The 23,175-nt window shown below is 39.2% G+C and overlaps 3 protein-coding genes across 3 annotated transcripts; all 3 read right to left on the bottom strand.

Moving 5' to 3' along the window:
• Window positions 1-2,121: 2,121 nt before the first annotated feature.
• LOC126865453 (uncharacterized) lies at window positions 2,122-6,701 on the bottom strand. Its single transcript, XM_050617942.1, has 4 exons — window positions 6,397-6,701; window positions 4,727-4,899; window positions 3,594-3,710; window positions 2,122-2,518 (listed from the first exon to the last, which is right to left on the bottom strand). The coding sequence occupies exons 1-4, from the start codon at window positions 6,538-6,540 to the stop codon at window positions 2,389-2,391; spliced, it is 564 nt and encodes a 187-aa protein (XP_050473899.1). The 5' UTR covers window positions 6,541-6,701; the 3' UTR covers window positions 2,122-2,388.
• A 1,764-nt stretch (window positions 6,702-8,465) lies between these two features.
• On the bottom strand, window positions 8,466-14,057 carry LOC126866087 (uncharacterized). The gene is made up of 4 exons (XM_050619202.1): window positions 13,861-14,057; window positions 9,460-9,620; window positions 8,693-8,800; window positions 8,466-8,635 (listed from the first exon to the last, which is right to left on the bottom strand). The coding sequence occupies exons 1-4, from the start codon at window positions 13,969-13,971 to the stop codon at window positions 8,530-8,532; spliced, it is 486 nt and encodes a 161-aa protein (XP_050475159.1). The 5' UTR covers window positions 13,972-14,057; the 3' UTR covers window positions 8,466-8,529.
• Window positions 14,058-14,969: 912 nt separating this feature from the next.
• LOC126866088 (uncharacterized) lies at window positions 14,970-21,321 on the bottom strand. Its single transcript, XM_050619203.1, has 4 exons — window positions 21,166-21,321; window positions 17,880-18,082; window positions 17,002-17,109; window positions 14,970-16,900 (listed from the first exon to the last, which is right to left on the bottom strand). The coding sequence occupies exons 1-4, from the start codon at window positions 21,319-21,321 to the stop codon at window positions 16,756-16,758; spliced, it is 612 nt and encodes a 203-aa protein (XP_050475160.1). The 3' UTR covers window positions 14,970-16,755.
• Window positions 21,322-23,175: the final 1,854 nt, after the last annotated feature.

The following is a 23,175-nucleotide window of genomic DNA, read 5'->3' as shown; positions in this document are numbered from 1 at the left end:
AAGAAAACCTTATTCATTGTTCGAATAAAATCCACTCACATCACACATGGCACCACATTGGAACCTGACTTTTGCAAAAGATATAGCAACAGTATTGTACATTTTACTATTTAGTATACACGTCACTACGTACGCCCACTGTGCTATACTTTGCCAATTTGAATTTTAAGGATAACTTGAAAAAAGATTTTTCTATTAACGAAGCGACGTATCTCATTTTCATTCCTTTGTTACAGATCATCAAAGTTTAATTTCCTGGCGAACAATCTTTAATTTTTAAAAATGAGTTTCAACAACAGGTTCATAGAATGACGTTCTTGGTCCAATTTTCTTCAGAGGTTTTTGTGAAAGAACATAGAGGATCCTCTGACAAAAAGCAAGGACAGAATGTATATTATAGCTTCAAACTTCATTGATGGAGCATTTTCATATTAGGCAGGATACATCTTTTACTTTCTAAAAGTGAATATAATTTTATCCGATCCTTCCTTTTTATTGAATTGGAAAAGGGACGGCGAAAACAAGATTCCATTCGAATCCTATCTCGATGGTTCCAACGAATGCATTGTACAACTGACTCAGCTGTACCTACATCGACCGGACGATACGAGAATCATGCTCTTTACGCGATATTACAACGTTTCAATTAATACTAAAAATAATTTGCTACCTCAGATTCGCCATTAAAGCTCGTGCGAATTACATAAACATTGGAAATTGCATAATTGGAAGGTTAATGCGTTTACAAATTGCTATGGATGCGTTTAATTATCTCTCTCCATCTCTCTGTTATCGTCGAAACCTTATCCCCCTCCTTAGTCTTTAAAACAAAATCCATATGAAAGTCTACATAAATCGGATTAAAGTAACAGTGAAAAAGTGGACTACAGCGATAAAGTTATTTTACTCGAGGGAATCGAGCGGAAATTTTGATTCTTTCGTTGGAACTAGTGTTCTACGTGCGATGTACTTGGGTTAACACCATAAAAAAAGAAAAAAAAGAAAAAAACGTCACGAATGCGTTTAGTCGTTATATTTGCTGGTTAAATATTGGACATTTAAATAACGCAGGTTTCATCTTTTTTTTCGTTCTGTTCCATTTTTCTTTTCCTTCCTTTTATTTTTCCGTCCGGCCCGTTTACAAAAGGGTTGAGAATGACGGGCTCTCGGCGGCACCACTCTACCAAAATGAACTATAAATCCGCGGTCACTCGGTTCACCATTTTGTTAATGCAAAACGAATTACGTGTCGTCGACAACGGTGACGTTCGCCGCGATATACAAATGAAATATACAACCGACGAAAGATCGACCGTGAAATCTTTGAAATTCAACCGCGAAATCGTCGAATGGACCGCATAGAATATTGAGGAAAAGAAAAATGGACCGTTTGAAGCATTTTAATTCGATTAAAAATAAGAGAAACGATAGAATTATCGGTATAAACATGCAGCTTTACTCGTTAATTCTAAGCTCCTCTTTTTAAATACCGCGATTAGTAAAGCACGGTCTTTGTTCCAAATATCACTTAGGACTGAGCCTGTACCTTAGTTGTACTAGAACTGCGTGTTACAAATTATTTCCGCAAAGCTTTAATAATCTTTGTCTCGCGTTAGAACAGAATATTTCTTTTCACTTTCTCTGAAATTATCCGTTAATTATTGCAAGATAAAAGAAGATATAAACACAAGATACTGTGACTTTACTTTAATACTTTCTCATAAAGAATTGAATAATGCACTGGTAGGTGTATTAAGAAATATCCACCCCATCTAAAAGATGTCGATGATCTTCAAAACTCGAAGAGGTGTCTTTAACAGAAGAAAATTCTAAATAACAATGTTCGTCATGTGAAAGTATGTCTCTCTCCAACTATCGAATCATTTATAACAAAGGGACAGCAACAACATTTAAATCGCATTTCTGAATGTGAAGGTTTCATATTCAAAAGTACAAAACTATTACTACAAATATTACTTGACTATGAATTTACAGGTTGTTTAAGGAGGCGCAACTGTCTCTTTATTCATTTCTTCTATTAACAAAACTAGCCAAGAGGAATCTAAGTTAAATACAAGACACGTACATTCTACATTCTACATTCAAAAATTCACCCAAGCACCAATCATATCCGAGAGCATCCTGTTTGTCCGAGAAGACTGTCCTTCGCACTGGACACAAAATTGCAGGCAAGACAAAAGATCTACGCAAGTTGGTTGCACAATCATGCGGACTAAGTTGCGTCGAGAACGGAAGATTATGTGGTGGTGTGGTTCAGGTTGAAAAATCAGTGTGGAACGGGCGAGCAGCCAGGAAAAGTCCACCCGTGAAACGCGGTCAACGTTTGCACACGCATACGAATGCGTTCAATTCCTGGTTACTTTGGCCTCAGAACTCGAGCTCGTAAATGGAGTGACGGCAAGTCGGATAAAGATGGCCGCAATCCTGTCCGCTCTGGTGCGCTTGCTCGTAAGCTTGATCTTCCGATCGTTCGAAACGCCCGCCGTCCCTAGGCAACCTGTAAGAAAGGAAAATAGGATTTTAAGGTAGCCGAATGGAACTGACGAGACGAGATTGCCTCGTCGAACGAACATCGGCTTCGATTTCAGACGTCCTCGATCTGCTTCTTTCTATGAAAGTTACCCGAGACAGATAATTCTCTTATCTTGTAAATACGTGTAGGTGTTGGATTTTTGTTTTATCTGTGGAAAAGTGGAAAGCTAGGTGTGTGAAGCTTTGACTAGTTGTCAATAATCTTTTTTGTAAGAAGTAAAAATATGTCGCGATTGTTGGCAAAATTATTATTCGTATTTATCATATATTTCATTTTAATATATGGCACAAACTTGGTGGTATCTAAATGTAAAAATACAAAAACTGGACAACTTATAGACCATTCTAATATCTCACGAGCAATCGGTAATTTGAGTGAATGAAATTTAAGAGTAATATTTTCGGCTGATATTTTATAAGGATACCAGTGGATAGTAACGATAGGAGATGATTTGGAAATGGAACACGGTGATGATGGTGATCTATTTGGAGTAGCTAAATCGGTTCGTCAAACGGTGGTTAACCGATTTCATGGATCCGGCATCATTCGTAACTCAATCGTTTCGCTTGATTAATCCCTTTAATTGATTATATGCCGACCAGCCAGACGTTTCAGTCTCATAGTCGCTACGATTTAGTAACTGTTCGAATTAGTCAGATCGATCTACCTTGTCATTAAATATACTAGTAGTTATTACGTGCAATAGAAGCACGTACACACAGGACATCCGCCTTTTTCGCGATTCAGTATTTCGCTTAATATTAACGTAAATACTTCAATGAATATTAACGATGTAATTACTATACGTTATCGCTGTTTCGTGTCACATTCATACGCTGCATTTCCTATTAATACAATTATGAATATGAACTGCAGTTTCGATAGCCATTATCGATCTACTTTTTATAGAAATGTCGTACAAAGCATTTTTAAAGTGAAGATTTCAAGTGCTTAATGAAACAATGTATATATTTATATAGACATTATCCAGAACCATAAAATATCAAGTTGACAGAGATGAATTAAATAAGATACTCACGTGAAGATGGCGTGCAATAGCTCTTGAACCAGGCTCCCTTTCCCAAGATCCGAAGGGTTCCTCTGGGCGGCCTCGCACAGAGCTTTCAGCACGCAAGCTCTTCCATCCAGGCCAGTGCTGTGGATAAGCTTTTATTTAAAAACCTCACATTTTTACAAAGAACGCGTGAAATCAATATTTCCGGTAATGGGGCGATAAAACTGATACAAAGTTCTTGAAAAGCTACGACGAGGAATATCAATCAAGTTGTCTGTTCGCCCCAATGACGTTAATTAAATTTCTACACGAAGGATAACGTTTCTATGAAGTGATACTTTGTTCGGGAACTGCTCAACAGTATCTGTTCATAAAACGAAACTTTATTAAAAGAGAATATAAGAGCGCGCGGAAACAGAAGAAACCGGAAAATTAAACGATTCTACGGTATCATGATCCTTCTCCTGAAAACTCCATACTCACTGGAAGTACATACTCTTTCGTTGCAAAGTTTTTAGTTTCTATTTTTTTTTTTTTTTTTTTTTTGATAACTCAACCTATCGCCAATGTCATTTATTTAATATCCGCGAGTCTATCGTGTTATCCGTATCACAATCACGAAAAAAAAGGAAAGCGTTATACAATAACGAGGACGAAATCAAACCAAGCGTCCCTCTGTTTCGTTATTCTCGCGCGTTCCGCATGATAATTCTTGCGCCTGCCACGCATTTGCATGTGGCGGCCGGCGAAAAAGGGTTCCATTTGCATGTTACGTCACGCTTCGGGGACGAATGAAAAGCGAGCTTTCGCCGAATAGAAACAAAAAGACCAGAGGGAAGGGGAAAAAAGATGGTAGTCCTTCAGAGTTCCTATACTCGCCGCTTTTCTCCTTTCACGATTTATATGATACCCTATTTTCTGACTAATTCGAGACAATTCCGCGATTGCAAGTTGCACAAATCGATAATAATGGAAGCTAGTGTAATAAACGAGGAAATCCCTGAAGCTAATGAAGAATTTTATGATATAAGATGGACGAAGAAGCGAGATCAAGTCTTCATTAAACTTGCCCCAAACAAAACAAACGAGAATGATGTTAGTTGAACCGAAAGAAAAGCCGGAAGTTGAAAACACTGACGGTAAATTGACTTACTTACGATTGCAGTAAAGCCTCTATCTTCGGGAACATGACGCTTCTGCTCTTTCTATGAAGCAACTGCGCAACCTTCTCGTCGACTTTGTCCGGCAACTCCCAGGCTAGAGCTGCAGTTAACCCCATCACCACATCGTTCTCTTTCGCGTAGGTTCCTACTGTTAAGCAAAACACCAACTAAAGAACAGAAAAAAGAAGGCAAAAACTAGTAACACGGCCTCACGAATCTGAAAATTTGTACAAATAATGAGTAACACTTTTACAAAAATTAACGCTCGCCCTTGTTATTTTTGTCTAAAAACATGTATGAATGAAAAATATGTAAATGTTGAAGTAATTACTTCTAGGAAAACTCTACATCTCTTTCTGTTGTATACCCGGGACTTGGACACCGCCGTTACGAGGAAAATGGAATTTAGTGAAGCAAAAAAATTAAAAAAAATGGGAGGTCCATATTATTGTGCCCTTGAATGTGAATGTTGTTTTGGGTTACAAGGTCTAGAAACAAAAAAGCTATAAGTAGATTTTTATTGCTGTTTCTTGTAACTTTCAGCTATACACCAAGGCTAATTTTTTGCTAATGTCCTTTGCTATAAATTCTCCCTATCAAATTCTATTGTAATGCAACACTGCTAAAGTGAGGATCTGGATCAACATACACTGTACCCGTATTTATACCTATACTTACTTCAATATACAGGCTGGTTGGTAACTGGTGGTACAAGCGGAAAGGGGATGATTCTGCGCGAAAAAAGAAGTCGAAAATATAGAATAAAATTTTTCTTTTTTGTTTCTAATTTTCCATCGAGACAACGATCTACAGTGAGATCCGTTATAACGTACCGCACGCGTACGGAGCGAAAATTTAAAGTCGATTTTCTCAAAAACAAAGCCTCAAACGAAAAACTTTTATTCTATATTTTCGACTTCTTTTTTCGCGTAGAATTACCCCTTTTCCGCTTGTACCACCAGTTACCAACCACCCTGTATATATTCTATTACAAATTCATCCACGTGTTCGTCTCAATTAACCTCAACAGTAAATATAGGCAAGTGTACACTACCATCGATAAGTAATAATAAGGTATATTTTAAAATGAAATGTTTTAAATTAATATCGCAATGTTCGATCTAACTGGTGCAAAAATGCACAATTTTGTTCTCAGCGTTTTCCTTAGTTGTATAACAATCTATCTTCTTGTAGCTCTGATGTTGTATCTTAAGCTTTTAAACGTTTACAAACGTAATTGTTTCTTAATATAAAAAGTCATAAGCATTAAGAAGCTAAGAGATCGATGCATCTCGATAAATATGGTAAATATGTGAGCCGTACGCTGCGCTTTTACAATCCCGTTGAATCATTTTATTTATATGACTCAAAATAATATATTATAATCCCAAGGATTCATATTTTCTAATGATATTAGGTTATGATTAAATATTAGGTCGTCCGAAAAGTTTCTTTCATTTTATAAGGAAATAATGGATGCACAACATTTTCCGTTTTATATTATTGTATCGAATTATGTATAATCCATTTTATTCTATCAAAATAAAGATCACAACGTACGACAGATTAGGTTTCATCTTTGTATAAAGATGCATCGTTGTAAAAGAAGTGTCTGTAAAAGAAAGACACTTTCCGGACAACCTAATATATAAATCGTAGCGTACCTGCACGTTGCTGCCTTCCGGAAAAATCAAGTACCTTTTGCGCCTCGACAGGGTCCTCGGGGTGTAGGTCGTGTTGTCCGTGGCACAGATCGCGAGGATATCGAGGCACCAGAAGACGAACAAAAGACCTCGGATGCCTGGCATCCTTTCGATGCAACGCAACTTTCCACTCTCATGCGATCTTCTCTTGGACGCTTAGCACCGCGTCGAAAGGGAAAGTGTCGAGCGGAACTCAAACGCGAGTTTCCCCTCCGCAATGCACTTCACTGGACCAAATGAGAAATGCGAATCATCGAACGATTTGAACGCGGCTGCAATGTGTTCTGCACTAACCGATCGTCGTCGTTTCTCGAACAAACGTGGAATGCTTTCCAGCGCCGGTTAACGGGAACAACTGGTATCTCCTGTGTCTATCCACGAGTCTAATGAACCGTCTGACGACCCGTCGACAATTCGTTCAGCAAACGAAATGCTTACACCACAGTTCGATCCACTCCATGGCTCGTTATCACGACCTCAATCGTGTTTCTACGGGAGCACGGTCTTTAATGAACAGAAGATATACCGAGGATGATGGTTCGCTGAAGATGGTGGATTCTGGGTGTATCAATGGCGATAATCACTCTGAGGAATTTCGGCTAACGAAAATTAGTTCGAAGTTTCGTCCAAACGATGAGTAGAGGATTTTAACTTTCTGGGAAATTATGCCGGTTATAGATATCATTAGTTCTTTACAGAAGTTCGTAGATTTGAACCTGGTTATCCCCATTTCGACTATTCTATGTTAAAATACTACATTTCTTCTTATTACTTTATCTTAACAACTTTTCAATATGTTCCAAAGTCGTATTATTCTTCTTATTGCTATAGGTAATCCAAGCAGAAGCCAGTATAGAGGCAGATTTCAGCTGAAATTGCGATGACAATCAAAACCACGTTCAGCCAAAACAGACGACGATAGCGCGAAATATAGGCCAGGAACAGAGTAAACGAAACGCGGAGAGGCATGGGCCGCTGGCTCATTGTACTTTTAAATGCGCGCTTATATTAATTCATACTGTCTTCGCTGGGCAGAATGTTGCCCTTCTGAAAAAACTGGATGGCCAACGAGAGTGGCAGAAAGAGAGAAAGAGAGAGAGAGAGACGGGACAGAGCTCTTTTTCACCGGGGCGACACTTATTTCCTCATTTCGCGGGCCATAGCGGCGGAACGAGCGTCTGTTAATTGCATATGGGAGTTGCGCTCGCGAGCACAACACGCCTAAACCCCATCCCTCGCTGCTGCCTGGCAAGAAAACCGCGCGGCTTTCTAAATTAATGCTTTTCGTTAACGCGTGGTCGCCGGCCTCTGACATGGATGCAATTATAACCTTTCTGTCGAGGAATGCGACCGTCCTTTCACCGTCCTCTAGCTGGAAATCCGTCGAGAAATCGCACGCGAAGGGATGACACTCCTGACTTCCATTTAAGGAATAGGAAAATTACAAGTATCGGTGCGCGATACAACTTGCGACGAGAAAGAAAATTATTTTCTATTGACGCGTTTAAACTTGGTCAAAGTCAGGCAAGTTAGGCGAATCAGCAGTAAGACGATAACGGTAAAGGAAATTAGCTAGTAACATCTAGAGTACAGAATGACAAGTCCAAAACAGGTGAGCGGAATAACTTGGTTGCTTTTAGAGATGGTAAAAGAGCATCAAATAACTACGAAATGAAAGAATAAAAAGCAACCGATTTATATATCAGTATTGACATACTTACGTCTGATAGTATGTTTATACATATATGTATATATTCGAGTTTAACATTGCAGATTTTAAAACGCGAGTTTCAAACGGAAGAATAAAAAATCTTGCAACAGTTTTCCATCTTGTTCCAAATTCATCTATTTAAATTTGTTTGAACCGAAGTATTTTTATTGATAATAACGATGAATGTGAAAGCCTGAGGGAATACGTCAAGTTGAGTGAATAACAGATTCTGACAAGAATAAGGTTGTTTAAATCCGGATTATTTGATTAATCGAAACGAGACTTAAGGAGAGAGGGATTCGATTGGAGAAATGTCACTTTTAATGTCTTTCCTACAGTTTCATAAGTTCAGCTTTATCTGCGATTTTCGAAAACAGGTAGATTTATTGCTCCATAAAACCGTCAATTCCGATCAACTCGAGGGGGCAACTTCTGACGTGGATGTCACAGTAAAGAGGCTCCATCGACGAGCTATTTGTCGTATATGATCTGAAATTGGTGACGATTAAGTGGCGTTTACGTATAGCAATATTAATATCTGCTTACCCGATCAGCAATTTTAATATCTTTGCGATCACACCATCCCTCTGGCTTACGTATTCCATCGCTTGACAGATATTCTTCAAGAGACACGATCTCCCATCAAATCCATGGCTGCAACGTTCGTGTGCATACTTTAGCATGAATGGTACGATAGAATTGAGCGGTAGACATCCGAGTGATTGAAAAATCGATCGAATAAAGTTCGCTAGGTATTGTAAACTCTGGATCTCCATAGTCAAATAAATAGAAACAGGAAGAACTACAGTCCTTCTGAATAATATTTCTATTTGTTCTATTTATTTGTTTAGGTTTATTTTATATTCGATCAGTAAAAATCTGTCCACAACGCAACATTGCTACAATATATTCTTGTTTGTTCATCTACTCAAATCGATCAATTCTACATTAGTATTCCATACCTGACGATCTGGTATCTCGCAATTTGCCCAGAAGAATCCAGAAAACTTGGATATGAAGAGAATCGAGAGACTGAAACGAAGGATGAAAGTAGCCGAGAAACAAGAAGAAAGAAAAAAGAAGCAAAGAGAGAGTGGCTGCAGAAGCCGAGCGTGCTACGGAATTGGCCGATCCGTGAACTAGGCCAGAAATCGTCGACCGGATAGAAACCCATCCCTTTCGGCTAAGCCTTCGTCGTTCCGGGTAGGTAGCGATGCACAGGTCAATTTGCTAGACTATACGACTTGCACGGCAGCAGCCACGGATCAGTACTATCCTCTGCATTATTCAAGGTCTATTAAACTATTTATTACCTCTCGTAGACGAGCTTCGCGGCCTGGTGAACGTCGGAGATGGACCTGCCGATTCTGGTGTCGGCGGACTCACTTGGAAGTTGCCATACTAGCTTAAAACCAGCCGCATGAGCGAATATGGTCGAGTAAGACAACGCCGTGATCTTGTAATTCACCCTGTACTGAAAGCAAAGACCGGTTAATAGTAGCTGCTATTCCCAGGAAGAAAGCTAATGGCTGGCAGACAAGAGCCGATGGAAACGGTCATGGTCACGAGAAACCTTCGCAACTTGATTGTTCGACCCTGATTGCGCTCCACGGTCGATGATACGTGATAGGAATCGAACGACTTGGTGATTCGAGGATTTCCTTGTGGTTTAGATGCGAGGACGTGTGTTACTATCGGCGCATGATCGAAAATCCCAGCCTTGGGATGGGTTAAAATTTCATATTGGAAAGAATAGGTGGTGGTAAAGGGGTGACTTCAAAAATAATCCAATATCATGGCGAAGAACCTACCCGTTTCCAATATCGAGTGGACAAAGTCAAAAAGAAAAAACGGAAAAAAAGGTATGGAAGGAAAAAAGAGCACGTGTGTGTGCACGTATGGTCTGGCTGCAGCTTAAAATTTCAATTTCGAATGGACAATGGCATGTAGAGAGGGTAAACTCGATCGACGTCCGGCATTTTCAGCTTGCTGCGCCTCATCTGAAAGGCAAGGAACAAGCTGGGACAAAGTGACAAGGCAGGTGTTACTGGCTTCGATGTTTCCCGTTAAACTGTATATCGTGCAGATAGTGGTGTAAGCGTCACGCCAGAGTGTTGGCTGAATCTGGCAAGTCGTTTATCAGAGGAACACGATTCTCTGACTCTCTCTCTTTCTTAACCGTGCTATTAGAAACGAAGGTAAGTTTTGTATTTCTATCTCTTTCCCTTTTTCTTTCTCCCTTTCCTCTCTTCTTTTATTTTTCTTTTTTGAAAAAGATTAATGTCTTCCAGTTACACCAAGCTGAATCCTCGAATCCTTGATCCTTATTTCCAATTCATAAGCTAAGAAATAATAGAATATAACACACGCATTGCATCTCTTTGCGTTGCATAATCCCTCTGGCGAACGTATGAATGTATTCAGGACTGTCGAAAAAAGAAACGATGATAAATTGCGACTATGTATCCTATGACGTACGCTTCCGTTCAATTTTTACGAATACCCTTGAAGTCATCTCAAGACTCTTCCCTCCCTTTTTGCTTCTGTGTTCTGACGTGTCATAATCTCCTTGTCTTGCTACTACTTTCGAGAAAATGCGTTTCTCGAGGCATAAAATTCTCCTCGCTTAATCCGTTAACATACAAGTTTTCCCTCCGTTTATTCTTGAAAATGATTAAATTCTTGTTATAATAATGATGTAATAATAATGATGAAATAATGTTCTTACGTATTAGAAGTACTAAGTACGTGTTTAAAACTATTAACCAAACGATAATAAACTGACTAATGATAAAGATGCCGTGTCATGAAAATAAAAATCTGGAGAAAATCGTAGATGTTACAAATACGCGTGTCGAATAAATGTTGAATATCGAATAATTGTAGACGGTAAAAAATTGCAAAAATTTCAAATATGTATGTGCGAAAAGATTAAAAGAGTCTAGACTATCTAAACATCATACAAATCCCGTTTTCTCATCGATTATTCTTTCACACGTATCTGCGATAATTTTATTCAAAAATAATCAATCCCTCGATGAACCAGTGGCAACTTAGAACGTTTGAAAGAATCCAGGTTGCCCGTTATCGGATAAAGGGCAACGTGATGCTGCACTTTTACACTTTATTATTGCGTTTTGAACGCTGCACTTCGAGTAAGAGAGGAAAGGGACGGAAGAGCCGATGTATCGATTTATGGTCGGTGATCTGGAATTCAGCAGCTGTCTCGTACGTTGCCCAAGTGTATATGGTAGTGCACGTGCAGCGGCAGTATCGACGATACTACGCTTGCACTTGTTCGTAAGTGCACTGGATCATCGCCGGTTGCATAATTCTTCTAACGCGTGTACGCGGAATGGCTTGAAATGCAGCCTAATGGCTACTGCACCTGGTGCATTCCTCTGCATCCCGAAAATCGTAAACAATCACCGACAATCGACTTTGTTCTGCGCACACACACACACATACACACACACACACACACACACACACACACATACATACGTCGTTGATATGCCCAATATCCTCCGCTCGTATATTTGTAGGACTTAACGAACCGAGATTTATCAATATTCTTCATCTCTTTGTTCTTTAAAAACCTTTTTTGTTATAACAGAACTGTTAATCGAAATATTTTTTTATATATGCGTACTGTATTTACACGAATCAAAATTTTATTCTGTCGAAATAGAAGAGAATCAAATATGACGTTGATTAAAAAACGTTCCTTCAGCGTATTTTATTGTACATTATTTAAGGACGTTAATAAAATAGTCGAAATATATATCGTACCTGGCGAAATATAAACTACGAAAAGATAATAACATATTGCTAGAAAAAAAGTATTTCTTACCGAGCACTCGAAATTGATATTTTCGGGATAAAAAAGGGAACAAAAATAGAATTTTCCGATCAATCTAACGAAAATCCTTTTTGTTCGCCTCTAAATAGAACAACCTCTATTTTTTTCAAATAAATAGCAACCATCAAATACGCAAACTCGAATCATAAAAGAACTTGATTTATACCTTCACGTTCGAAACCTTCACGTTGGAAACAAGGCAGCGTGCTCGTTGGGGTAGAATTCAGTAAACAAGGAAGAAAAATGCTTGAAAGAGCAGCTATTATTCATGGGAATGCAAAGATCAAGCTATTTATCGGACCACGTGAAAATTGCATTGGTAGAACAAATTTCTCGGGCGTTTCTATCGTGGCGATCAAGACGATTCGTTCCGCGGTGGACCCGGTGTAAAGATCCAAGCGCCAGGATCTTGGCGAAGCCGCGTCGCCCACTTACAACCAGTAAATTTTCCAGGAAGCAACCGTGACAAGGATAATGTATTCGACTGGCGGGTCTCGCGATACGTTTCAGCTTGATCCACGAATTACACCGGGAGTAACTTCATCGTGCATTAATGCGGTGCATTACAGAGTTGCTCGGGATGGGCTCGTCTCGGAGCGAGGAACGCCTTTTAAGGCGAAAATACGGCGCAACGATCGACTTACATTAGTCGCAGTCCCCTATCCCTGGAACATATGGCGCATAAATTTCTGCCACAGCCGCAAACTACGTGACGTGGCCTGTAAACACGACTGACAGTGTAAAGAGTACCTTTCGACGAACAATTGACAGTCTAATTTCCATACGCATATGGATCGAACGAGAATTTCCATCATTGAGAATGGTGGAAAACTTTGAAAAGAACTTGGTGAGAAATCGCGAGGGATCACTGGTACATCAATCATCGAGTAGAAGAATAATCGTCGAACCGCAATTTACAATCCAGATTCGAATTAGTACGATGTAACTTGGGTAGTTGGTTATGTCAGGATGACCAAAGTTGGCATGTGAATTTATGTATTAGGTTGTCCGAAAAGTGTGTTTCTTTTACAGACGTGTCATTTACAACATCGCATCTTTATATAACATGAAATCTAATCTGTCAAACGTTGTGATTTTAATATAAAATAGTATAATATAGTAATATAGTAATATAAAATAATATAAAACGAAAAATTTTGTGCATCCATTATTTCCTTATAAAACGAAAGAAACTTTTCGGACGAGCTAATACTATTTCTCTACTTGGTATAATAAGTACAGACGATGTAGAGTGGTTGTAAATTATACTCTAAGAGAAGTTAATCATTTTGTAGAGCCAGTTTAAATCTTGAACTGCAAGAATTATTTGCAAATTAAAACATTTCGCTTATGATCTTTTATTAAGCTTATATGGTATCGAGTTTTTGTCATTTCTTGCGTAATAACTGTAAGCAGTGCAAATTGGTTTACGTCATTTTTCTGTATGAAAACCTTTTAATTTAATAATAACTAAGTTCATTCACACGATTACAGAGGTTTGCATATTCGTGGCAATTATCTCTACCATTTCTACAATATTGAAGATATTTAATCCACCGAAACCACATCTTCATCATTGGACCGCGTATGTTTCTACAAATTCACGGCTCTATGAACACAACGAACGAAATCTATCTTTGTTCACCTACTAATTCTAGTTATTGTAGCGAGCATAATACTTTGGATGTTATAATATTAAATTTCTTATAAATACATAAACATCCGCAGTCTGCTCGTGACATATCAATTCTTTCCGTTTCAACTATAATCGACGAAAAGACTCAAAAACCACAAAATTTTCATTCGTGACACGATAAAAAAATTAGTATACTTGGCAGACGTCGATACTCACGAAAAAGGAGCTACCTTTCCGAAATGACAGAGATCTGGTGAGTCTGGTCGCGACCACAAGCTCGCCCGCGGTAATGAGGATGAAACAGAGAATGCAGAACAGCAGTCGCATAATCAGTGGATGTCGGGCCCTGGGCCAAGATGTCCTCGCGTACTTCCCGTTGCAGTCTGCTCGGAATATTCCCGCCTGTCTTGGAATCTTCGTCTGATGGAATTGAGTCGCTTCGGTAGACACCGTTCCCCAGGGTTATTGATAACGGTGCTTTGGTCCCCACCAACCATCTTTTCCACTTTTTCGTTCTATTCGCGGAGATATCTTGGCTCCACCTCTCTTGCCAGCGAATCTTATGAAGCTGTTCATTTCGGAGGTCATTGTTTCAGTAGAAGTATTCATGAATATTTAGTTAGTTTTGGGCAAAGAGTTAAGTTATTCATCTTGATATTAAAATGTAGCACGACACAGATCCATCGTGTAGAACAAGTAAGACATTGAATTGCGTAGTGTAACGTTCGGAACATGAATCATACTAGTGTTTCTCCGCTAAATTATTAGACAGTTCGCAACACTAATGGAACTTACATCCTCTTCGCTTTATACAAAACACTCTGCTTGAACGGCGAGATAAATTGATATAGTTGGACAGTCTATGATTTTGTTATTGATCCTTGGAACCTCTTACCTACGGTTGAATTTTGTACGAGGCTGTTTCTCTTTTGTTACGCCAGAGTTTGACGCGAATTACGCGTAAACGATGCAGCACTGCAATGTGTGACGGATAATGCTGTTCTCTACGCAAGCACATTGGAACGAAGTTTTTGATAATTAAATGATCATTTTTCTTAAAAATATGGCGCATATACTTTAACTTGAATAATTTACTTCAATAATTAATAATACAATTGAGCGTGATGTATTTTAAAGCACGGTACGACACATAGAACCACGTCACAATTTTCACACTCATAGCGCGATAGTGTTTTTCAAATCGCCCTTCGTTTTCTATTTTGTAGCGACATTTTGAGGTTGAAGATTCTTAAAAATTGGAAGGATTCGGATCGGCATGTTAAAAAGAGCATCTAATAATGGTTTATTTATTTATTATAGCGAAAAGCAACAATTGATATCTGACATATATTCTGTTTGTATATTGTTAACATTGTTATAAAACGTTGCGAGGACAAGAAAAGTGTGAAGCAAGACAAATGAAATAAATCGTTCAGTTCAAACGGTGAGCGAATGAGTCAACAGAATGAGTCACTATAGTGGCGCGTTGTAAAATAAGATGACATCCGCAAAAGCCACTATAGTGGCGCATCATACCTGCAAGGTTAAAGATTGAAGGGTCTGTAGAGCAATAGCTATGTATTCAAACTCAAATGGAAATGATTGTCGCAAACAGAAAACACGAAAAGAAAATTTTTATATAAAATAGTAAAAAAATCGATATTTTCCCGATACTAGACTTAAGTATTTAGTTTGACAAACGCAGTCTCGTTGAATTTCTGCCAAATGATAATCTTTTATGTAAAATATTGAAAAATCGGTATTTTCGTTCAACTAGACATATACAGGTATTTATCAAAGGATACGTTAAAACATATACACGCAGCAAACTGCATATGATCTACAAAAGAAGAAAAAAAGAAGAGTAGTAAAAATATAATTAGTTACAATATCAGAGACCAGATAGTCTAACGAAACTATTAAATTAGCCATCGTAGATTAAAGTAACTGCGTTTGACTCCTAAAAGAACTAACATTGAAATCGCGTTAATCTCTGCTCGACAGGACATCATTGTATATCCGAAACAACAGTAAAACTGGAGATTAATGATAAATTATTTTGCACCTATCTCGCTTGCTCGTCTTACAAATGTGTTTATGAACCTAATCTCGCAGCTGTATAAAATACAGATTCGTGTTTCCCTCTGTTCCTTTTTCTCCATTTTTCCCTCGCTCGCACTGATTAATCTTTCCTTTAATACGAGGGAAATCCAGGGAATGAAGAACACAGGAAAATGAAAGATTAAAAGGAGAACGGAATGGGAAAGTGTATATCGAGGGAGATCAAAGAGTGTCGTGTTTGATAAACGGGCCTCTGCTCCCAGTTGAAATTATTTCACACGCAGCGTCTTTTAATTAACAGGAAATTAGCGATAAAAGTTATACACATGACAACTCGTTTATTTCGTCCGTAATGCGAACCACCACGTCGATGTAACGTATTACGTGTATGTGTTCTATTGCAAATAAGAGACAAATGACGTAACGTGTGCACAAGGGGTGTAATTGGACCCAGAAAAAAAGCGGAGGCAGTAAAATGTGTAACGAATGGCTATGTCCAAAAACAAAACGCAATGTACCTTATTGATAAGTATGAAAACCAGTGTTTCTCAGTATCTGATTGAATCTTCATCTTCTCTATTGCGTAGTTTGAATTGGCAGTAAATATCTTCTCGGTATACGGACATGTTGCACTATCTATAACAGTTGGCAACGAATAACTAAGAGATTGAAATGATTCCTTAAGCGTGACGTATGGCGATTGTGCAACTTTGAAATTTCTTTTGTAAATGCTGGACAGAGACCGGAGGTAGATATCTTCAAATTTTGAATTATTTCGTCGATTATATACTACGAAGCATTAGGGATGACTTTTAATGATTTCGACAGGAATCGTTGTAGGATCTCGATATTAGAATTGCTGGCTATCCTTTGTGTTTTTATATGCATGTTTAAGTGTGAGTATGCCCTAGTATATGCATTGTAACTTTATAGCATGTTATTTCTCACGTAACTACGATATGCTAAGCAAATTTGTTTATAATTTTTCGTAAGAATTGATAGTAATTAATTCAATAGATAAATAACAGATAATATAAATCTTATTGTTAGTTAATAAATTGAAGATATTCTGTCTAGAATTCCTTGGCCAGCAGGACATGTGGAGTAAATCATCGAGCAATTCTCCTGTCTTCTTCCAGCCATGGCTGCTTCTAAATAGTCATCGTCCATCATCGAAGCGTTTCCATGATCTGGTCTGAAACGAAATGTTTCTATTTAATACGCCAAATTAAAAAAATTCAGTTCCGCAGTTCCGTGTGTTTCAAAATTAGTAGAAAAATTACTAGACAATCTTACGTTAACAATAAATGCAATAATTCGCCAATCAATCCCTCGTCTTTCAACGGCGTTGAAGCAGCTTCGCAAATATTCTTCTTTAAGCAAGCTTTCCCATCGATGTGTCGCCTGAAAATGATCGTCGATAATTATTAAGTGGAAGGAAGCATTAAACAACAAACGTATCGCCAAACGTTACTGTCGTCAACATTTAACGCGATAGCGCGCTTGTGCAAATAAATTTTCGCATTACACGTTAATAGAATACACACTGTCTAAATTGTTCGAGCATCGGAATTGTTTATTTATTAAATCTATTCACGACAATAACATGCATTGCACATTCATGCGTTTCACCAAATATTTCCAATCAGAAGTGTTGCTGTTGAATTAACTATTAACTATTAGACATCAATTGCTATACGATACAAAGGCGGTGAAATGATTTGTAAGCGTATCGATTCGTTAATTATTCACAACGCTGCATTTCAAATCCGATGAATTATTAATTATTTGTAATCAGAAAGTCGCGTCGTTGTGAATCATCGATTAATCAACTTATTAATTTCACTAAACATTACAAATTACTTATTTATCCGCCGTAAAACTTGGGTAACTCGAAGATTCTACGTACATGATTTGATCATTGATCTACAGCAGCTAATAACATATTATTTCTAGAGTCAAATTTAATGGTTTACGAATTGAAAAATAAGAATCGAACGACATTTTTGCCCATAAAATTTCTTCCTTCTCTAGAATTATTCTATATATGTCGTCCACTTTTTTTAACACCCTGTGGCAACTTCGCATCTTTCTCAGAACAGAAGTTTGAGGGACCAGGTGGCTTACTTATGAATTGACGTAAATTACATACGTAAATTCACAGAAATACTCACATGTTTAATTCGTGTTGTAAAATGTCGTATACGAAAGCCCTTTCGTTCCAGCTTGCTGTTCGACGTCGTCTTTGTGACGAGGTATGGAAGAAGTTAGTGAAGAAGGTAGCATTGTCTGGTAACATATATTGGAACTGAAAGTTTTGGCCGTAAACCAAAATCTGGCCTGAGAGCTGCACCGGCACCGCCATGCCCACGACTAGCTTGACAGAAATGCGATAAATATAATACAAGTGTAGGCGTTGGATGCGCGACCAACTTACAGCAGCGACTTTATGATGAATATATTATAACGAAAGTATAATTTTTGAAGAGTAGGTGAGTCGGTCGTAAAACGCCAAGTGTCTATCTTATGGACAGGATCAAACTGGAAAAGTTTGCGAATACCGAAAGCGAAGAGATTACGACAAAGTCCGGTAAGTGAACTCACGGGGCTGTCGCCACATGATATAACTGGAAGTTTGACAATGCATGATAATAATGCGGATGATTGATAGAATAAAAGACACTCGCGTCGCACAGATAATCGCTGGAAGGAGAGCCAAGAGAACAAGAGAAGTCCTTTCGCAGTAGTGAAAGATTTTGGATCGTAAATCGTGAGCAGAAACTTTTGCAAATGTAAAGAATTTACACTGTGCAATCGGTGGGAGAGGGAGGGAAAAGTCAAAGAGAAAGTAGATAAGGTCATTTTCCTTTTTCTTGTGTTTAAGAAAAAAAGTAGATCTAGCAACGTAATGAAATGAAAAAGGAAAATGGCCATTTTAACGTTCACGACGAAAAGGAGATGTACTTGCGTCGGTGTATATGTGATTTTTACAAACTTGCACTGGCACAGAAATAAAAACGAGAGGCTGATAGAAAATACAAACTGTGGGTATAAAATAAAGTCGAAGAAAAGAAAAGAGCGGGGACGGGGAAAAATTGCAGCATGTTCGCGGTTTCTTTTTTCGTGGAAAATTTCGCACACCCTAGCGAACCTAGCTGCTCGTATTTCAACTTTCGGAATACTGCTTAACCCTCATTCGTTTCCAAGAAAGATATTACGACGTTGGTGGACTTCCTTTCTCCTTTCTACACTCTTTTCTTTCCCTATTCCTCGTCTCGTTTCTCCATTCCTCATTTTCCATTTTCTCTTCTCCACCACCTTGTATATACGTTCATGTATTACCTCGTGCATATATTTCTCACTGGAATTTCAGTTCGCGTGGACGAACGGAATCGTTTGCTGAAGATCAGCTCGCGCACCTTGTTCATAAACATCATGCCTTGCCAACGGCTCTCCCATTCAGTTCTATCGTCCCATTGAAACGTTGCGTGACACGATCTAAAGCTCGCGACTCATGGAAATGAATGTTAAATAAATTCAGCTGGGTTTTTCAAGCTTGCCCAACGGGCCGTGTACAAAAGCGACTCGACGCGTGCTGAAACTTCGTAATCGTCCTTCTGATAAGATAGCAGGGCTTCGGTCGTCCCAGGCTCGCCAGCCGGGCGAAGACATGCAAGTAATTCAACGTCGCCGCTCTTCTTTCCAGGTCTCTCCACTGTTTCCCTTTTTCTTTCTCATTTTGAAGCTGCGCTTTTGACGCAGTGCAGCTCCGCGTGTTTAGATACATACTGACCCAGAAACGGTGAATTTTATTTCACACCAGTTTCCCGCCTCCTCAAGGCGAACGTCCAAATATTTGCAATAGTCGTTTCTGTTGCTTGAAAAATCTGCTAATCAAACACTTTTGCTCCTGCAACTGTGACGTCTATCAGACGTCGTCGAATCGCCTCCCTTCGAGAAATTCTAACAAATCAGTGTGCAGTGACCTGGACCAGTCAAATATTCTGTTTCAATCTAAAATATAATGTACATGCAAACTGCACACGGTAAGATTCAACTAAAACTGAAATCTAAAGGCACCAGAAAGATCTGTCCTGTATCGATTTTGTCAGAGCTCTGACTCGCCGTTCAACTTCCACTAAGTCTCAGTCCCATTGCCGGAAAGGGTGCGAGTAATCGAGGAAGCCAGGGCAAACAGTCCATCAGAACATTTGCTCGGCCAAGAAGAAGTGAAAACTACAGAAAGAGCTTTCCGATTTAATTAGAAAATTTGAGAGGAGAGACGGTAGATAAGGCCGCAGTTAATTATCAGTGGAATTGAGAATGAGACAGGGAGAGACGTTTCTCTCGGTTTAAAGTTCTCCATCCTCCCGCAGGACTAGCACGTCCATACTTAAGTCACGGACGCTAAGACTCGCGTTAAACTTGGCCCGAAATTCGCTTTAGTTTGTATTCCGTTTCCACTGACGATTCCCATTCTATCCACGGGCAACCCCCTCAAGAAACCTATCTAACGACCGACCAATTAATTTGTACCTGACGATCCGACAACCGAGATGTTAATCATGGCATGAAAAATAGCTATCGACCCAGCAAGCTCCAAGCGATCGTTTCTTTCTTCGCGATGTTCTTTTCGCCACAGTCGCGGCATCTTCGCAGAGAGACTCGAAAAAGTGACGAACTTGCCCCGTGATCTTGTTCACTTTTCACGATTCGTGAAATAAAGAGGATGGTTTATCGTAATATTTTACTATGCCGTGTCTTTTCGTTCCTTCGATCGAAGCTCGAACGTAAGATTGATTGCTATACTCTTGGCGGAGACCAGATCTTGAGAAAACCGCCAGAGTTATACTCAATTTTAATAGAAAAATACGTATCGTTATTGAAACTCACGTGCACAGTTTCGCATATCCTATATCCTAGATTTGTTTAAATTTAGGAAAAAATATATATGTACGCCTTCGATTAAAAGCATAATACGCGAGCAACATCGTTAAACTCGAGTGAAAAGCAGTTTCCAATGCGCAAGATATACGATCATCCAGCGATATATCTGCAAGCAGAAGGAAGGAAAGTAAAAAGAAACACGAGGCAGGATACGGCCGTCGTGCAACGCGTTGCGTTTTTCACTTGCATCGCTTGTTAAATCTGTCTGTTTCTATTTTGCACAGTTTCCAGATACGGCTGCAACGCATGAATTATTGCTCGGCTATTATTATTACGCGAATCTTACTTAAAATTTAATTGTCAATACATCTCGATTAATTATTCTCGATAAGTGTGTTATGGTTTTGCGTGTAATTCTCGTCGGACGACGTTGGACGCGATAGATTTTATTCAAATTAGCACGAGTTAAACCGTCGAACGAGCAAGCGTGCTTTTACGGAGTAATCCCATCAGCCTCGAAGAAGACGAGATTATTAAGTTTTATCGCTGCCACGTCCAAGTATGGATAAATACCTTGAAAGTGCCACCAAAAGGATAAACAAGAGGTGGAGGATACAACGCTTGTCTCTTCTCTCGAGATTGCTCGTCGTCGCTGCACTGAATTTGCCTCATTGTCGCAAGCAGCAACAAAGACAGCTTCCAGTCCACGTTCATCCAAATAAATATCATCGTTATTTCTTTTGCGTCTCGTCTAGAAGCTTTGACAAAGCAGAAGATTAGTTGTGGATTTGATCAATCTCGCGCATATTCTCATCCGTTCAAATCGCGCTTACCTTTCGCCACGTCGAATCCTTCGAAGTATACATTTTACTCACCTGGAAAGATGAAAGAACCAGCTATTCGAATCTCGAAAGCAATTTCGTTGCTCCAGGCGAAACACAAAGCCATGCAACTAGTACGAAACTCGCAACCTCGAAGCTTGTCGAGTCGTCAGGTTGCTCCAAGTTCCAACTCCTCCACGAAATTAACGTGTCATCTGTCAACTCGGGGCATAGTTGCGCTGGAAGGTTCCGCGGCCGACTGTAGTCAGTCGAAAGAGCTAATTTTCCATCCTCGATAGACGACCGTCTCGGCCCTTCCTTTCCTCTTCGTCTTCTTAACTCATCCAGCTTCCCGTTTTGTTATTGGTCCTCGATTCGTTAACACGTTCAATGCGGTAGACGTAAACGTACGCGTCATCGGAATTTTCTATTTTCTTTGCGATGAGGCGAAAAATGTAGAAAAATCGATTGCCGCCATTAAGAACCCCGTTCGATTTTGTATGCCGCGTCGAATGTGTTAATGAAAAAGGGAAACAACATGATTTTTTCAGCAGTCCTCGGGTCGTTCAAGTTTCAACCGGTTCGATACGACGATCTTGAAATTACAGCTAAAAAAGAAGATGTAGACGGGTGAATGTCCTGAGTCAAACGAGTAGAATTGCAACTTGTAAATAAGTAAATGGCAGAAGAGAAGTTTGCGCGAGAAGATCGCGAGGCCGAAACTTCCGCTTCCGGGATAACAAAGGAACTGAAATGTATAAACAAAAGGTGCAGACGACGAGTATTTTCCAGACGGCAACATGCTGCCGGATATACTACTCGTGAACTGTAGAACTGTCGGGAAAGTTGCCACATCCAGGACCGCTATCGTTGAAATTTCTAGCTTCTCAAGATCTTAAGAAGTTTCGGAAGAAGGAGTATCTTTCAACGACGACGTGTTCCAACGGTGAACGGATTGTTGCAATAAAAAAACACTTGTTTGCTGATCTTTATTAATATCGGCGATTGCTCAGAATCGCAGGGTAAGAAGTTGACACGTTAATCTTGGTTATCGAGGAATTTCTCGGTTCCAAAGTCGGCTAAAATATCCGTGGAACATTTCTCGAAAGGCTAGCATAAACTATCGTAGTTTCGAGAGCTTTGCAAGATACACGATTTCACGAGACTCGAAGAAACATCGTGGAAACACAAACGTGGAACACAAGCAACGAATGGTTCGGTAAAGGGACGTTGGTAGAGTAATAAAATAGGACGCGACAGAAAATGGTGACAAACAGCCGCGTGAATAAGGAGAAATAGAGGTGGACAGAGAAACGGAGGTTCACGTGGAAAGGAGAATCGTTTCGTCGGTCTTATATCTCGTTTCCGGTCATTTTACAGCGAGCCTCAACAGCGAAATTTACTTAGGACTTTTGCCCATTTGTCGTTCTACGACACTTTGCTGCGTTTCGGCTTTGATCGCCGACTGAAATATCGTAAAAGTCGACCAGCATTACCGATCACTCTAATTCGAAGCTCAAACAACGTCATTCTATTTTGCAAGACGAATCGATTCCGTCGATCTTCATTACCATTCCCAATATCATAGCATTTACGTTTTTGTTATGTTTAATTATTACATTGTAGCAGAAGAACGTTTCCATGCTGTCAATTATTTACTTCGTGCAATAACAAGATGTTCTACTAAATTTTCACTGAGACAGGAAGTAATAGCTGCATCGCTCTAGTTCCAAGTTTATTTGTAATTAATAGCTGCCACTGC

Source organism: Bombus huntii, chromosome 5, assembly GCF_024542735.1.
Source record: "Bombus huntii isolate Logan2020A chromosome 5, iyBomHunt1.1, whole genome shotgun sequence".
Taxonomy (NCBI): Eukaryota; Metazoa; Arthropoda; class Insecta; order Hymenoptera; family Apidae; genus Bombus; species Bombus huntii.
The sequence above is the reverse complement of the archived record's forward strand: the minus strand, read 5'-3'. Positions and strand labels throughout refer to the sequence as shown.

Coding starts and splice junctions, on each gene's coding strand:
- LOC126865453 (XM_050617942.1), bottom strand. CDS start 6,540: ATGCCAGGCATCCGAGGTCTTTTGTTCGTCTTCTGGTGCCTCGATATC. Junction 4,900..6,396: donor CGGAAGGCAGCAACGTGCAG/GTACGCTACGAT, acceptor TCTGTTCTTTAG/TTGGTGTTTTGCTTAACAGT. Junction 2,519..3,593: donor CTATTGCACGCCATCTTCAC/GTGAGTATCTTA, acceptor CCTTTCTTACAG/GTTGCCTAGGGACGGCGGGC.
- LOC126866087 (XM_050619202.1), bottom strand. CDS start 13,971: ATGCGACTGCTGTTCTGCATTCTCTGTTTCATCCTCATTACCGCGGGC. Junction 9,621..13,860: donor GGAAAGGTAGCTCCTTTTTC/GTGAGTATCGAC, acceptor CTTTGCTTTCAG/TACAGGGTGAATTACAAGAT. Junction 8,801..9,459: donor GCGAAGCTCGTCTACGAGAG/GTAATAAATAGT, acceptor CGAACGTTGCAG/CCATGGATTTGATGGGAGAT.
- LOC126866088 (XM_050619203.1), bottom strand. CDS start 21,321: ATGATATTTATTTGGATGAACGTGGACTGGAAGCTGTCTTTGTTGCTG. Junction 18,083..21,165: donor CTTTTGGTGGCACTTTCAAG/GTATTTATCCAT, acceptor ATTTCTGTCAAG/CTAGTCGTGGGCATGGCGGT. Junction 17,110..17,879: donor TTACAACACGAATTAAACAT/GTGAGTATTTCT, acceptor GATCATTTTCAG/GCGACACATCGATGGGAAAG.